Below are 16,209 nucleotides of genomic sequence, written 5' to 3'. Positions count from 1 at the left end.
ACCCAAGTAACGAGTTATCCTTACCTGATTGTGAGCAGTGAGGTTCACCATGTAGGTGTCTACCCTGGTGAACACGTGCACATAGGTTTGGTTGAGTTGTGGGGTAACGGTGGCATCTCCGCTGATGCTGAGGGTCAGGCGAACATCTGAGCCTGCTGCCATAGAAATGGTGAACTCCACCTTCTCGCCAAGCACTGCTATCTTTTTACTAGCTTTGAGCTCTAGCCCCTGAATCTTGTCCTGAACAAAGAACTCCTTTAAAACCACTTGTCCACTGACATCATTGGTGGCATTCAGCATAGCGATGGCTGTCTTTGGCTCCTGAAAGACCACAGATGTTTTCTGTCCTGTTTTTGTGTTTCCATCAAACATCCATGCCCATGTCACATTGGTTCCTGTCACCACCTCCCCCTGAAGCATGACAGCGGCCCCAGTTGCTATGTAAATTTGCTCTGTCACATTGTTTGCTGTAAACCCAAGCCCAGAGATGACTTCCTGGACGCTGACCATCACAGACACAAGCTCAGAACTAACTTCATTGTAGACCTCCACAGTAACGTGATGTAGTCCAGGAATAGGAAAAGTGTGAGTCTTCCAGGGCTCGCTCCACTGCAAAGTATCTCCATTAACAAACCAGCGGTATTGCAGGTCTGAGCCCTCCAAAGTGGACACTGACAGATTAGTAGGAGCATTGACAGCAACAGGGTTTTTGCTGATCTGCAGATATACTCCTCCAGCTGGGTCTAAGAAGTGAATGGTCCTGTTGATAGACAGCTGGCCGAGGAGGTTAGCTGCTCGAAGAATGATCTCACATGGCCCCGGTGTGGAGAAATTCACCTCCACAGTCTTGCCACTTATGTTAAACCTTGAGTTGACAGGATCGAGCTCTCTGATGACATTCCAAGAAAAAGTCATGTTGGTTCCTTCTTTTAAGCCTGCATGAAAGTGGAGAACACGGTTTGTAGCAAAGTAACAACCATCCACTCCCACGCCCTGACCTATTCCCCTCTCCTCTTCGGGTAAAATAAACAGTCCCTCCAGCTCACGCTGAACATACAGGAAGATACTAGCTTGGGCCGTTCCTACGTCATTCTCCGCTGTCACGATGATGTTAAAAGTGCCAACAGAGCGGAAAGTGTAGAACATGGTGTGGGGCCCTGGGATCGAGGTACATCGGTCGCACAAGATCCAAGAAAAACGGACATAATCTCCCTCCACCATTTGAGCCTCAAAGTGGACTGAGGCATTGAGAGGAACATTTATCAGGCTTGCGTTGACTGTTAACCCACGAACTGGCGCGAGCACAGTGATGGGTAAAACGGTGTGATTCATGCTGACTGAGTTGGTTGCTGTCAGTGTAATGTTGTAGTTTCCCGAAAAGTTGTAAGTGTAAGGCACACTGTGACCTGTAAACAAGTTCCCATTGCCAAAGTTCCAGGTGTGAGTGACATCAGAAGACAAGGTTGGGGTTGTGAAAAAATATGGTTCCCTAATTATCAAGTTATTGTACTTAGTGCCATTATGAAGAATAACAATGGGCCCGATTGGCATCTGAACTTCAACAAGAACACTAGAATTACTTATGGAGATGTTATTTGAGACAGTTACTGTCACATTGTAATGACCTGGATTTGAATATGTTGTCACAACATTCCCAGTGCCATGGATCATCACAGGTTCCTCTTCTGCACCAAAGTTCCACTGATAGTTGTAAGTAAACTCAGGGTCAGTTCTGACCTGCAAGCGAATCGCTTCACCGACAGCATAAAGCGTTTTCTCGAGGGTTAGGTTGATGCTGGTTAAAACTGGCTCCACACACACCCATCGAAAGAAGTTGGCCTTGTTGATCCCACTGGAAAGATTGAGAGAAAGGTGGTAGTTCCCGCTTGTCTTGTAGGTATGTGACACTCGGGGATTTCCGAGGTGTGTCTCACTAGGGCTTCCATCTCCAAAGCTCCATTTATAAAGATTGGATGATGCATTGCCAGACACCCATGTATTAAAATTGACCAGGGTACTTTCTTGGACACATCCGGAAGGCTCCATCCTGACAACTTGGAAGACATAGACCTGCACAGTAAGGAGTGTCCATCCAGAGCTTACAGCATTTGCAGCAGTCACATTTACTGTGTAGTTGCCATCTTTCGGATAGCTGTGAGACACGTGGGGTTCAGATGTCGTGTAGATGCTCCCATCACCCATAGAGAATGTCCATGTGATGTTGTTACCCGAAGCAAGGTGTGCTTTAACTGTAATAGGACTGTTAAGTTCTGTAGGAGAGGAGCTTTCAGCTGTTAAGTCTTCAATCTCATCGAATACAAAAATCTCAACACAGGCTTTGGTGTAGCTGATGGAGTTGTTTACGGACACGCAGACATTGAATGCACCGCTGTGTACGTATGTGTGTGCCACACGGCGACCCTGGGACTGAAAGGAACCGTCTCCAAAGTTCCAGTCGTAGAGAATGCCGTAGGGTGAGGGTAAAGGGTGGGCTTCAAAATCCGCTGATTTACCAGCGAGAAGAAGTCGTGGTTCCGTCTGTATATCGACATGAGTTAGAATGCTGTAGACGCTCATGTTGATGCTCTGACTGATGTTCTCATAACGATTGGAAACTGACACGAGTGCTGTGTATATTCCTGTAGAGAATAAATACATTTATGGTAAACATTGAGTGTAGAGCAGTAAAGAAGAGAACATAACCAGAGGTGGGTAGTAACGCGCTACATTTACTCCGTTACATCTACTTGAGTAACTTTTGGGATAAATTGTACTTCTAAGAGTAGTTTTAATGCAACTTACTTTTACTTTTACTTGAGTATATTTATAGAGAAGAAACGCTACTTTTACTCCGCTACTTTTATCTACATTCAGCTCGCTACTCGCTACTAATTTTTATCGATCTGTTAATGCACGCTTTGTTTGTTTTGGTCTGTCAGACAGACCTTCAAAGTGCCTGCCTTACTGGTGACGTTTCACTCCGTTCCACCAATAAAATGCAGTCACTAGTGACGTTTGACTCCGTTCCACCAATCAAATGCAGTCACTGGTGACGTTGGACCAATCAAACAGAGCCAGGCGGTCACATGACCTGACTTAAACAAGTTGAAAAACTTATTGGGGTGTTACCATTTAGTGGTCAATTGTACGGAATATGTACTGTACTGTGCAATCTACTAATAAAAGTTTCAATCAATCAATCAAAAGTGTGAAGGAAAAAAGACACGTTTTTATTTGAACCGTACATCCCGTCAAAAGCCTAAAGACTGACTGCACAGTTCCTGTCTTCACAATAAAAGTGCCGCTCCATCGCGCCTGCACTTATAAAATAAGAGTCTCCGAAAGCCAGCGCAAACAAGCTAGCAAGCTACGGAATTTGCCGCCAATGTATTTCTTGTAAAGTGTGTGAAAACGAATATGGAAGCTGGACATATAAGATGCCAAAAACCAACCACTTTCATGTGGTATTAGACAGAAAGGAGGAACTTTTCTTCTCCTCCATTTGAAAACGTGGACGTTACCAGCACTACTGTCTGATTACAATCAATGCAAGTCATCAGAATCAGGTAACACACCAACTTATATTCTTGTCTTCATGAAAGAAAGGAATCCGTATGTTAAACATGCATGTATATTCATTAAAACACCTTTAACATGTAAACAAAAACGGCAAACTAAATAAATATAAATTATATACTGTATATATATATATATATACATATATATATAAATACATACATATATATATAAATATATATATATATATATATATATATATATATATATATATATATATATATATATATATATATATATATATATATATATATATATATATATATATGATATGTGTGTGTATGTTACTCATCAGTTACTCAGTACTTGAGTAGTTTTTTCACAACATACTTTTTACTTTTACTCAAGTAAATATTTGGGTGACTACTCATTACTTTTACTTGAGTAATAAATCTCTAAAGTAACAGTACTCTTACTTGAGTACAATTTCTGGCTCCTCTACCCACCTCTGAACATAACCAATGTAATTATTAACCACAGGCTTCAATGAACATTATTGTTACCTGGCTGAGAGTAGATGTAAGTGATGTTGTTGCTGAGTAAGACTTTATTGGGCGAGTCTGGGCAAAAATATGATGGCGCGTAGGGAGGCTTGAATTCAAACTCTTTATATCCCCCGTCACCAAAAGACCATCTGCAGCAGGAACAAGGTAAAAAAAAAGTTTAAATATGAGCTTGAAAAAAAACTGCACTGATGACCATTTCATCTATACACACATATGGTACAGTCAAATGTTAACTGGATAATTAGGAATTGCCTCTGACAGGGCAATGGAGGGTTTGGATATGGAAAAGTGGAAACTCAATAGGCCTGACTGGACAAAGTTGGGTAAGAATAAAGAAAAGAGTAGCCCACAATGAGGGCGGTAATGTGAAGAAGGGAGAAAATTAAATGTGGAAAAAAGGGGAAGACACCAAAGAAACAGTGCAGGGGAAAGAGCTGAGTAGAAGGAAAAATCTGTGTCAGCAATCTATTCTAACCACATTGTTATTAAAAATACAAATCGAAGAACAGGAAAGAGCGATAAACAATGGGACGAAAATATAAATGTATCCATTAATCCATGACTTTGGCATTCATACCTAAATGTGGCCATAACAGCCATGTCCACAAGCACAGATGCAGTCAGTGTCTGAATAGAGCCCTGAGGGACCACATCTGGAACACCCTTCACTGTGAGGTTTCTCATGGGCTGCAGACGGTCCACGGTGACGTTGAAATGCTCTGTGAGGCTGCTGATGTGGTTCATAGCCGTCACCTGGAAAAGATACCAAACTAGATTTGAAGGCTGGCTTGACAATAAGGCTGAATACATGCTACATGACTAAATTCACCCATGTGGCCCAGTTTGGCTACGTATCACGTCAGTGTATGCATGGAATCATTTTTTGATGAGGACTTGACTATATGTAGAATAAAAAAAACGGAAAAATATTTGCCAATGTAACTGCAGTTCAATCAACGGAACGGATATATCCTGTTATTTCGAGACAGTAGCATCCACACGTCTATCCAAGCAATGGTGGGCCATCAGGGCCAGCAAGGCCTTATCTACTGACCTAAAACAAATCATGATCAAAAAATGTATGATCATGATGAAATAAAAATAAAATTACCTAAATGAAATTAACTTTTGTCAATTTATGAGATACATTGATAAAAGTTAATTTAATTTATGAGATAAATTGATAAAAGTTAATTTCATTTTTAATTTACTAAATTATTACATATATAAAAGTATTCATCTTATTCTCTTCATGTCATATTAGGCTACATCCATTGTTGCTGTTTTTTACGTTAGAGTTTTTATCTAATCAGAATTCAGCAACTTTGTTGCCAGCGCGGTATGAAATCTCATCGAAGCCTTCTGACTCGACAAAGCGGCGGTCTGTGTAGTAAGTGAACGGCGCAAACACAGTTGATTAACAGTTGCAATAGCCAATCAGATTACAAGTTGTTTTAGTCGGCATGTAGATTGTCTTACGTAGAACCGCTGAACGCATTGGCCTCTATGTTGATAGAAAGGGATTTACTGTTGGAACTGAAACGCACAGATAAACTGTATAACCAAGTCATTTGAGCAGTGTTGGGACTAACGCGTTACAAAGTAAATAGTAATCTAACGCGTTATTTTTTATATTCAGTAACTCAGTTATCGTTACTACATGATGCGTTACTGCGTTATTTTACGTTATTTTTTATGTAGTATCGGCTAGAAACTGAGAAGATCTGAGTGTGTTTTATTGCAGTGCTGCGAAAGAGGTGACAAGAAAGAGGCGCGCCGCGCGCTGTCTGTGTGTGTGGGAGGGGGCGTGTCTGTGTTTACTAACAACAAGACATCATGGCGAAGCCCGAAGCCGAGTTTCTTAACATGGAGATACTCTCAATACTTTTCTTTTGTCGACCACAAAGAAAAGAACATTTTGGTTGAATGTAAGTTGTGTCTTGGATCAAAGATCCTATCCTAGCAATTAAAATCTGCTGAAACAGCTACAAAAGCAACATGCTTTGACGAAGCTAGTAAAGAGAGACACACTTAACCTCCAACAGCGGCTGGATTTTAACAAGGCACTGCGCACGGAAGGTACACGCACTCTGTCAATTATCTTATATACTGTTGCTCTTTCATTCTAGACTTCTAGAGTGTTTGATTATCACATCACTCTAAATGTATAGACTATAAAGTTCACAAACTTAAAGAGGGATGCTAGTGGGCCAGGCCAATCTTTCCTTGTAGAGTGTTCTGGGCTTCAGACATGATTTTATTTCAGAATTCCTTGAGAGAAAAAAACGCCTCGTTAGGCTTTGTGTATGTAGTGTGTACCTTCCTTGGTTTACAGCTATGTTGTTATTATACTGTTTGTTACTTAGGTATGTTATGTTGCAGCTATTTAAAATAGTTTTGTCAATTTGTGCTGGCCTGAAACAAATCGGCCCTTTGAAACATATCTTTGTCTTTGTGTGTTGTATGTAGACCGCATTGCTTAGCAGAGTTCAGTGATGCAAATGCATGTCAAGTTGATCAACAGCTTGCATTATTCTCCAGTGCAATAACAGTACTGAAATGAAGGCTAAAAGGGCATTAAATGGGGCCTTAAAAAAAAAAAAAAAATATATATATATATAAGTAACTAAATAGTTACTTTTCACAGTAACGCATTACTTTTTGGTTTAAGTAACTGAGTTAGTAACTGAGTTACTTTTGAAATAAAGTAACTAGTAACTGTAACTAGTTACTGGTTTTCAGTAACTAACCCAACACTGCATTTGAGGTATTCTTGAAGAAAGAAAGGAGAATGGATTCTGTGTTGAAATTAGTCTTTTGGGACAGCCGTTTTGGTAAGTGAAAATATTGTATTTCTAAATGTTTTCACGTTTTGTTATGTTTTTACAAATATTTTAATTTTGAGAGTACCAGGTATAGGTTTTAATTGCTGTAGTGGGTGTATTGATTTTTAAATGTACTGGAAATATCCCGTTTTGTACACTATTGAGGTGAGCAAGTGTGTTTCAGTATAGTATTTCTCCAGCCATGGCGATGTGGTGACATAAATTATGGTATTTTTGAGAGGTATTTATTAAAGTCAGACTAAGTAGGACATCACTGAAGGCCTAGGTGTGAAATGCACGGCCCGCCACTTGTATCCAAGCAACCACTGAGAGAGGTGGAATATTAAAAAAGGAAATAGCTGAAAGGTCATATTTCATGGGTTTTGAGTTAATATACAGTATACAGTATAGTATAATATACAATAAGGTAAAAATATTTAAAGTAAATATAGATTTGATTACATAATATAGATGCATTAAATACAGTAAGATTTACGTTTAGACATATGTAATTGTATACTGTTTTTTCTTAAACAGGTCATGTAACTGTCTTTCCATTAATAAGAATGCATACTTTTTTATTTATTTTTTTCCTGTCCAGCTAGTCTGGCAAATCATATTGGTGATGTAGATGCCCATATTGCTGTCCAGATTTACTTTACAAAAGAGAAGTGTGGGATACTTCTCTTTTTGCTTTATTTGTATTTGACTATATTAAATGGATCTATATTCATGTTTGGCGCAGCTGGACCGGAGCAGGAGGGAATAGGAGTGTGTGTTCTCTCGGGGAATATGCTTTTTTTGTCGTACCAGAATATGATGAAGCATATGTAGCACTTGGCTTCACTGTAACCACGGTGGGAGACGAGGAAAGACTGGTGTGTTGTTTCCTTTAATGTTAATAAGCTTACAATGTTATTCAGAGGTATAGTTATAACCATTTTATAGTCAAATTATACTATTTATAGTCAAGGGTGATGGGTCAAATGCAGAGAATAATTTCGCCACACTGAGTGTGTGTGTGACAATCATTGGTACTTTAACTTTTTAACTTAACAATGGAGAGTGGGGGGGGCACGCAATATTTTCTTCTTCCTAGGGGGGACATAATGAATATTTGACAAGCACTGCAGTAGAGAAACAACGTTAATATATGTTTGATGAAACGTGATTGTGTGCATGAGTGGATGTATGCAAATGTGCTTGTATATGTACAGTATTTGTATACTGTATGTATGTTTGTACAGTGAATGCACGTATGAATGTATGCACCGTGAGTGTGTAGGTATATACTGTATTTGTGTATGTATGTGGGAGCGTATGTACCTATGTGTGTGGGTAATTACAAACCCCGTTTCCATATGAGTTGTGAAATTGTGTTAGATGTAAATATAAACGGAATACAATGATTTACAAATAACTTTCAACCCATATTCAGTTGAATATGCTACAAAGACAACATATTTGATGTTCAAACTGATAAACATTTTTTTTTTGCAAATAATCATTAACTTTAGAATTTGATGCCAGCAACACGTGACAAAGAAGTTGGGAAAGGTGGCAATAAATACTGATAAAGTTGAGGAATGCTCATCAAACACTTATTTGGAACATCCCACAGGTGAACAGGCAAATTGGGAACAGGTGGGTGCCATGATTGGGTATAAAAGTAGATTCCATGAAATGCTCAGTCATTCACAAACAAGGATGGGGCGAGGGTCACCACTTTGTCAAAAAATGCTTGAGCAAATTGTTGAACAGTTTAAGAAAAAACTTTCTCAACCAGCTTTTGCAAAGAATTTAGGGATTTCACCATCTACGGTCCGTAATATCATCAAAGGGTTCAGAGAATCTGGAGAAATCACTGCGCGTAAGCAGCTAAGCCTGTCACCTTCGATCCCTCAGACTGTACTGCATCAACAAGTGACATCAGTGTGTAAAGGATATCGCCACATGGGCTCAGGAACACTTCAAAAACCCACTGTTAGTAAGTACAGTTGGTCGCTACATCTGTAAGTGCAAGTTAAAACTCTCCTATGCAAGGCGAAAACCGTTTATCAACAACACCCAGAAACGCAGTCGGCTTCGCTGGGCCTGAGCTCATCTAAGATGGACTGATACAAAGTGGAAAAGTGTTCTGTGGTCTGACGAGTCCACATTTCAAATTCTTTTTGGAAACTGTGGACGTTGTGTCCTCCGGACCAAAGAGGAAAAGAACCATCCGGATTGTTGTAGGCGCAAAGTTGAAAAGCCAGCATCTGTGATGGTATGGGCGTGTATTAGTGCCCAATACATGGGTAACTTACACATCTGTGAAGGCGCCATTATTGCTGAAAGGTACAAACAGGTTTTGGAGCAACATATGTTGCCATCCAAGCAATGTTATCATGGACGCACCTGATTATTTCAGCAAGACAGTGCCAAGCCATGTGTTACGTCAACGTGGCTTCATAGTAAAAGAGTGCGGGTACTAGACTGGCCTGCCTGTAGTCCAGACCTGTCTCCCATTGAAAATGTGTGGCGCATTATGAAGCCTAAAATACCACAACGGAGACCACCGGACTGTTGAACAACTTAAGCTGTACATCAAGCAAGAATGGGAAAGAATTCCACCCGAGAAGCTTAAAAAATGTGTCTCCTCAGTTCCCAAACGTTTACTGAGTGTTGTTAAAAGGAAAGGCCATGTAACACAGTGGGGAACATGCCCTTTCCCAACTGCTTTGGCACGTGTTGCAGCCATGAAATTCTAAGTTAATTATTATTTGCAAAAAAAAATAATGTTTTTGAGTTTGAACATCAAATATCTTGTCTTTGTAGTGCATTCAATTGAATATGGGTTGAAAAGGATTTGCAAATCTTTGTATTCCGTTTATATTTACATCTAACACAATTTCCCAACTCATATGGAAACGGGGTTTGTACTAATGTGTGTGTATGTATGAATAATTGTGTGTACCGGGGGTATGTGAGTATGTGAATTTGTATGTACAATATATTTCTCTCCCAGTGTGTGTGGGAGCCAAACTATGGCCTTAGCCACCCAAAGAGCCCAACCCAAAACAGCAGGTGAGGTCCCCAAGGAATAAGGGACCACCGGCCCCACGCAGCCAGGCCGGCCAGCGACAGGAACCCCAGAGCAGAGAATGTATAAATAAAAGAATGGACAATGAGTACAAAGGAGTCTACTATTGATTAATGATCTGTTGTCAAAGTAATTAAGGGACAGCGGAGCTCATACTCCAACAGGCTCCTTCAGCCTCCTTCCCGCACTGTGCGATTCAAGAACTGCTTCATTCCACACTCCATTCAGCTGTATAATCACTCGCCATACAGCAATAGATGATATCTGCCTATTACCTGACACCTTCTATGTCAGCGACTTCTCTTTGTTTTTAATGTCTATTTTGTATTTTCTGCTGGATCTACTCTCTATTTTATGCTGCTGCTGTCACATACTGTAATATTGTACATGATCATTGGTATATATGTTATAGACATAATATAATATATCAGTATATATAATATACTGTACACATATTATGTATATATTCGTATATAAATGTTAGATTTTATATTGCTATATTTAGTCTATTTATACCTGCATTGTCCTTTCCATCCTTACACTTTCCATCATTGTAACTGAGCTACTGTGTTGAACAATTTCCCTTGTGGATCATTAAAGTTTGTCTAAGTTTAAGTCTAAGTCTAATAATTAACAATTGTAAACATATTAACAAAAAATGGTAAAAAAAAAAAAGCCTACTGTGTGTAGCAGCTGCTGTACACTTTGAATGTGAATCATGATGACTGTATTTAAATTACACTGTCACCGCATAATAGCTTATCAATCAAAGGACAAACTAATATCTGTAAATGTCTAAATTCTACAGAGAGCTATTGCAGTTGTCTGTGTAAAGGCAGAAGTTTTGAACCGTTTCTTGTATTGTATCTCTAGTCATGTTGCTATTGAGAGTACATGAACAGGACGTGTACGGTAAGTAAACTCACTGTGAGCTTGTAGACTGCAGCATGCTGGTAGATCACATTGAGGACGGTGTTGTAATACGTGAAGTAGGGCTTGTCGTCAACTGTCCATTTGAACGTGGGATTGGAGCCTTCAAGCACTGATGCTGTGTAGCTCTATAGGAAATACATTTTAAAGAGGCCAGTAAAATGTCTGTGTAATATTATACATGAACACTCAACATAATATTATAATACAGTAATGAAGATAACATTAAATGACAAAACACACCACGACTGACTCCATGAGGACTCTGTGAGCTGGGAAAGGCTGGACCACGAGTCCTCTTAAAGGTTCTTCCAGGTGAACAATCACAGTCAAGTTGGACTCTGTTACATTATTATGAGCGTCTATTTCCACCTGTATTGGACCATTCTGCTCCACCGCCAGCAAGTTTAGATCCAGTGTTGCATATAGACTTGGTTCTGCCACCTCAATCCCCGAATGAGATACATGCTTGCAGAGTGTGGGACTGGATGCAAAATTTGAGGGACAGTCCGGATGAAAGGTCACGCTGTAATTACTTCCTCGTTGAGATGCTCTTGTGATGTATCGGGACTGCACATGGAGCAGCAGCTGAGTATTGTTGGGCTGCAGGTAGAGGCTGCCATTCCAGAGCGGTGGATGCAAAATTGTTAGGCCTAATGGAGGCACTATATGCAGTAAGCATGATGCTGAGGCTGGATATGATGGCGCAGCAGAAGTCACCTGGAAGTATTAAGTTATTAAGTTAGAGGTTGTCTCATTAATTTCAGAGCACATTTGTACACACAGAAAAATCAATACAGACATTTACATATTTGTTAGTCATTTTGTGTCTAATGTTGGTATTCAAAAAATGTTCACTGAACATTTTCCATGTTCGATATGGGTCATTGCATGCTGGGATATGACATACTTTTACGCTTACCTGCAGAGTGTAGAGTCCAGGCTGGGCAAGGCCGGCGGATAGCTCTGCTCCCTGCAGCGGGATCTTGCTGTGCCCCACATAGAGCACCCTTACCGGGCACACCACATCCTCCAGCCAGCTTGCCTCACCAGTCTTAAGTGGTGCCTCCAGGTCAAGATGGGGCTGTGGATCAACACCGTGGCCAGCTGATGGTCTGCTTGAGTTAATCAAGATTCGCTCAGAATTGTTGAGGACTAAAACAGACTGTCGCCAGAGTGAACTGGGGGCAGACTGGCAGCGCAGAAGGGAAGCTGGGCCTGCATCATGTTGCAGGGCAATGACGTCACCAGGGGAAACCAAAAGATCTTCTAACTGGTCTTGTACCTGAGCAAAACAGGGTTTAAGGAAGGCGATGTTAAAAGTATCAACAAAAACCCCATTGTATAATTTAATTGTTTAAACAATGGTACTTGAATTTAAATGCTTTGGTGGTCCAAAGCAATTTCACCCAAAATGTCTAAATTATGGTCTACAACAGGGATCCTCAACAGGCGGACCGCGGTCCATGTCCGGACCCAGCGACGTGTCCGTCCGGACCCAGCACGAATTATAGTAAAAAAAAAAAAAAAAAAAAAAAAAAAATTTTTTATTTTATTTTATTATTATAATTATAATTATTATAAAAATATATAATAATTGTATTCATCTGTGAGTTATCGCTAGCGCAAGTCAACGTTCTTTGTTGTTTTTAGTCAAATATCTCCACGTTTCGTTTACACTTCTCGTGTCTCACTCACTCCGTCTCTCTCTCTCTCTCTCTCTCTCTCTCTCTCTCAGAGAGAGAGACGGAGTGAGAGCGAGAGAACGCCACTCTGATTGGCTGATTCCGGGGTATGGGTTGTCATCTCTATCACAACGACGCGCTGATAGGCTGTTACCACCTGGGTCATACACATGTGCAGTGCACAGTGCATGGAACCTTTCGCTGCAGGCACACAGTTGTCTCGTATCGCTACTTCGCTAACTGTTCACTCGTCAGTCACTGAATGTGAATCAAATCACAATGGCATGCTCCAAGTTGGCTCAGGCTGGTAAAAGAAAGGTGGACAGGGAAAACCGACGTTTCAAGGAAGAATGGACAGAGCAATATGTTTCATCCTACCTACTGCAAGTACCAGACCAATGTGTCTAATATGCAACTGTACTGTTGCTCTGGTGAAAAGTGAAAATCTGAAACGTCACTATCTGAAAGAGCACCGCGAATTTGAAGAGACATTTCCTCATGATTCAGAGCCAAGAAAAAAAGAAATCACGAGGCTGAAAAAGTCATATGAAACATCAAGCAAGATTTTTGTTAAATCTATGACACAACAACAAATAGCAACAGAGCAGTAACGTGCGGTGAGGTTGATGGCTGGTGAGGCACTGACTTCATCACAGTCAGATTTACAAACATATGAACCCTAAAGAGTATCTTATTCACCATTTGATTGGCAGCAGTTAACGGGTTATGTTTAAAAGCTCATACCAGCATTCTTCCCTGCTTGGCACTCAGCATCAAGGCTTGGAATTGGGGGTTAAATCACCAAAAATGATTCCCGGGCGCAGCGCCGCTGCTGCCCACTGCTCCCCTCACCTCCCAGGGGGTGATCAAGTGATGGGTCAAATGCAGAGGACACATTTTTTCAAAGTTCTTATTTATTTTTCTTTCAAAGAAAATATTTCATGTATTTTATTGGATATTTATTTTATTTTTGTTAATTTTAAGAAAATGTTAAACTACCTACCTCCTGCTACTATATAAGCTTGACCGATAATAAACGGATCCAGCCTGTTTAAAAAAAAAAATTTGTGGACCTTCAAGATTTGTACTTGAGGACCCCTGGTCTACAAGAATAAACAACATTCCAATATGTCTGATGATTCCAACACACTGATCAATCAAAAAAAAATCAAACAATACAATGCTGAATCCAATCATCTACAAACCCTGTTTCCATATGAGTTGGGAAATTGTGTTAGATGTAAATATAAACGGAATACAATGATTTGCAAATCATTTTCAACCCATATTCAGTTGTACACGCTACAAAGACAACATATTTGATGTTCAAACTGATAAACATTTTTTTTTTTGCAAATAATCATTAACTTTAGAATTTGATGCCAGCAACACGTGACAAAGAAGTTGGGAAAGGTGGCAATAAATACTGATAAAGTTGAGGAATGCTCATCAAACACTTATTTGGAACATCCCACAGGTGTGCAGGCTAATTGGGAACAGGTGGGTGCCATGATTGGGTATAAAAACAGCTTCCCAAAAAATGCTCAGTCTTTCACAAGAAAGGATGGGGCGAGGTACACCCCTTTGTCCACAACTGCGTGAGCAAATAGTCAAACAGTTTTAGAACAACGTTTCTCAAAGTGCAATTGCAAGAAATTTAGGGATTTCAACATCTACGGTCCATAATATCATCAAAAGGTTCAGAGAATCTGGAGAAATCACTTCACGTAAGCGGCATGGCCGGAAACCAACATTGAATGACCGTGACCATCGATCCCTCAGGCGGCACTGTATCAAAACCGACATCAATCTCTAAAGGATATCACCACATGGGCTCAGGAACACTTCAGAAAACCACTGTCACTAAATACAGTTCGTCGCTACATCTGTAAGTGCAAGTTAAAGCTCAACTATGCAAAGCGAAAGCCATTTATCAACAACATCCAGAAACGCCGCCGGCTTCTCTGGGCCCGAGATCATCTAAGATAGACTCATGCAAAGTGGAAAAGTGTTCTGTGGTCTGACGAGTCCACATTGCAAATTGTTTTTGGAAATATTCGACATCGTGTCATCCGGACCAAAGGGGAAGCGAACCATCCAGACTGTTATCGACGCAAAGTTCAAAAGCCAGCATCTGTGATGGTATGGGGGTGCATTAGTGCCCAAGGCATGGGTAACTTACACATCTGTGAAGGCACCATTAATGCTGAAAGGTACATACAGGTTTTGGAACAACATATGCTGCCAGCTTCAGCAATTAGTTTCCTCAGTTCCCAATCGTTTATTGAGTGTTGTTAAAAGAAAAGGTGATGTAACACAGTGGTGAACATGCCCTTTCCCAACTACTTTGGCACGTGTTGCAGCCATGAAATTCTAAGTTAATTATTATTTGCAAAAAAAAAAAAAAAGTTTATGAGTTTGAACATCAAATATCTTGTCTTTGTAGTGCATTCAATTGAATATGGGTTGAAAAGGATTTGCAAATCATTGTATTCCGCTTATATTTACATCTAACACAATTTCCCAACTCATATGGAAACGGGGTTTATAATAAACAATCTTGTGAAGAATGTAGGATTAAAAGTGGAAGTCAACTATTGCTATTGGGCATATTTAAAATGCATTAGAAACACCAACTCTGGCTAAACGTATTTTATCTCACCAGAATGTTTGCAGCAGGCCCCGATGGCAAAGTGAAGGCCACCTCTTCTTGCAGAGTGTATCGTGGTTTCAGAGCTCCAGGTGGCAGAAGGTGAGCTTGGGTGCAGTTCTGACAGGAAGATGAATGACACGGACTGGAGAGGGCCAAGCATTGTCGTTGGAAAGGACACCACTGTTGTAGTTTGGGACAAGGGGGAGGCTGAACGACCCTGGTTTCATTTGGGATACAATGAGCCACTGGAGCACAAAGTGGACCTTGACAACCTGGAGTAAAAGATACATTTTACGAGTTGTTGTTTTTTTACAATAAAATATACATAACTGAACATTGAACTCATTGAACTATTTTCCAGATCCATATTTAGTATTATAATAATACAATTAATAATAATGCTAAATCCCTTTAAAGACATTATTTAATTACCTACATCAAACTGACAGCTGATATTTTGGTCAACTTATTTACATTAGCAAAACCGTTTGCAGGGATGTCGTTGATGGTGGGACGGCGTGGCGCAGTGGGAGAGTCGCCGTGCGCAACCCGAGGGTCCCTGGTTCAATCCCCACCTAGTACCAACCTCGTCATGTCCGTTGTGTCCTTGAGCAAGACACTTCACCCTTGCTCCTGATGGCTGCTGGTTAGCGCCTTGCATGGCAGCTCCCTCCATCAGTGTGTGAATGTGTGTGTGAATGGGTAAATGTGGAAGTAGTGTCAAAGCGCTTTGAGTACCTTGAAGGTAGAAAAGCGCTATACAAGTACAACCCATTTATTTATTTATTTATGTCCAAATGTTTTCTACCAGGGGCCACATACTGAAAAGTCAAAGCGTGCTGGGGCTAGTTTAAATATATTATAATTATAATATATTTAAATATATTATTTGTTGAAAGAAAAACCTGCTGAAAATGACATATATATATAAAGACACAACTTTGTGTCAGCT

General features: G+C 40.2%; 1 protein-coding gene across 2 annotated transcripts in view; it reads right to left on the bottom strand.

The window, feature by feature from the left end:
* Positions 1 to 16,209, bottom strand: part of pkd1a (polycystic kidney disease 1a) — a 143,311-nt gene that overhangs the window by 51,221 nt on the left and 75,881 nt on the right. For both annotated transcript variants that reach the window (XM_061988148.2, XM_061988150.2), the window contains exons 14-20: positions 15,267 to 15,529; positions 11,842 to 12,204; positions 11,163 to 11,639; positions 10,916 to 11,047; positions 4,660 to 4,835; positions 4,080 to 4,210; positions 25 to 2,639 (exon numbers count right to left, since the gene is read on the bottom strand). In XM_061988148.2, the coding sequence (XP_061844132.2) occupies positions 25 to 2,639; positions 4,080 to 4,210; positions 4,660 to 4,835; positions 10,916 to 11,047; positions 11,163 to 11,639; positions 11,842 to 12,204; positions 15,267 to 15,529 (4,157 nt within the window). The remainder of the gene's footprint in view (positions 1 to 24; positions 2,640 to 4,079; positions 4,211 to 4,659; positions 4,836 to 10,915; positions 11,048 to 11,162; positions 11,640 to 11,841; positions 12,205 to 15,266; positions 15,530 to 16,209) is intronic.

This window comes from Nerophis lumbriciformis, linkage group LG27 (genome assembly GCF_033978685.3).
Source record: "Nerophis lumbriciformis linkage group LG27, RoL_Nlum_v2.1, whole genome shotgun sequence".
Taxonomy (NCBI): domain Eukaryota; kingdom Metazoa; phylum Chordata; class Actinopteri; order Syngnathiformes; family Syngnathidae; genus Nerophis; species Nerophis lumbriciformis.
Note: the sequence above shows the minus strand (reverse complement) of the source record. Positions and strands in the feature narration are given on the sequence as shown.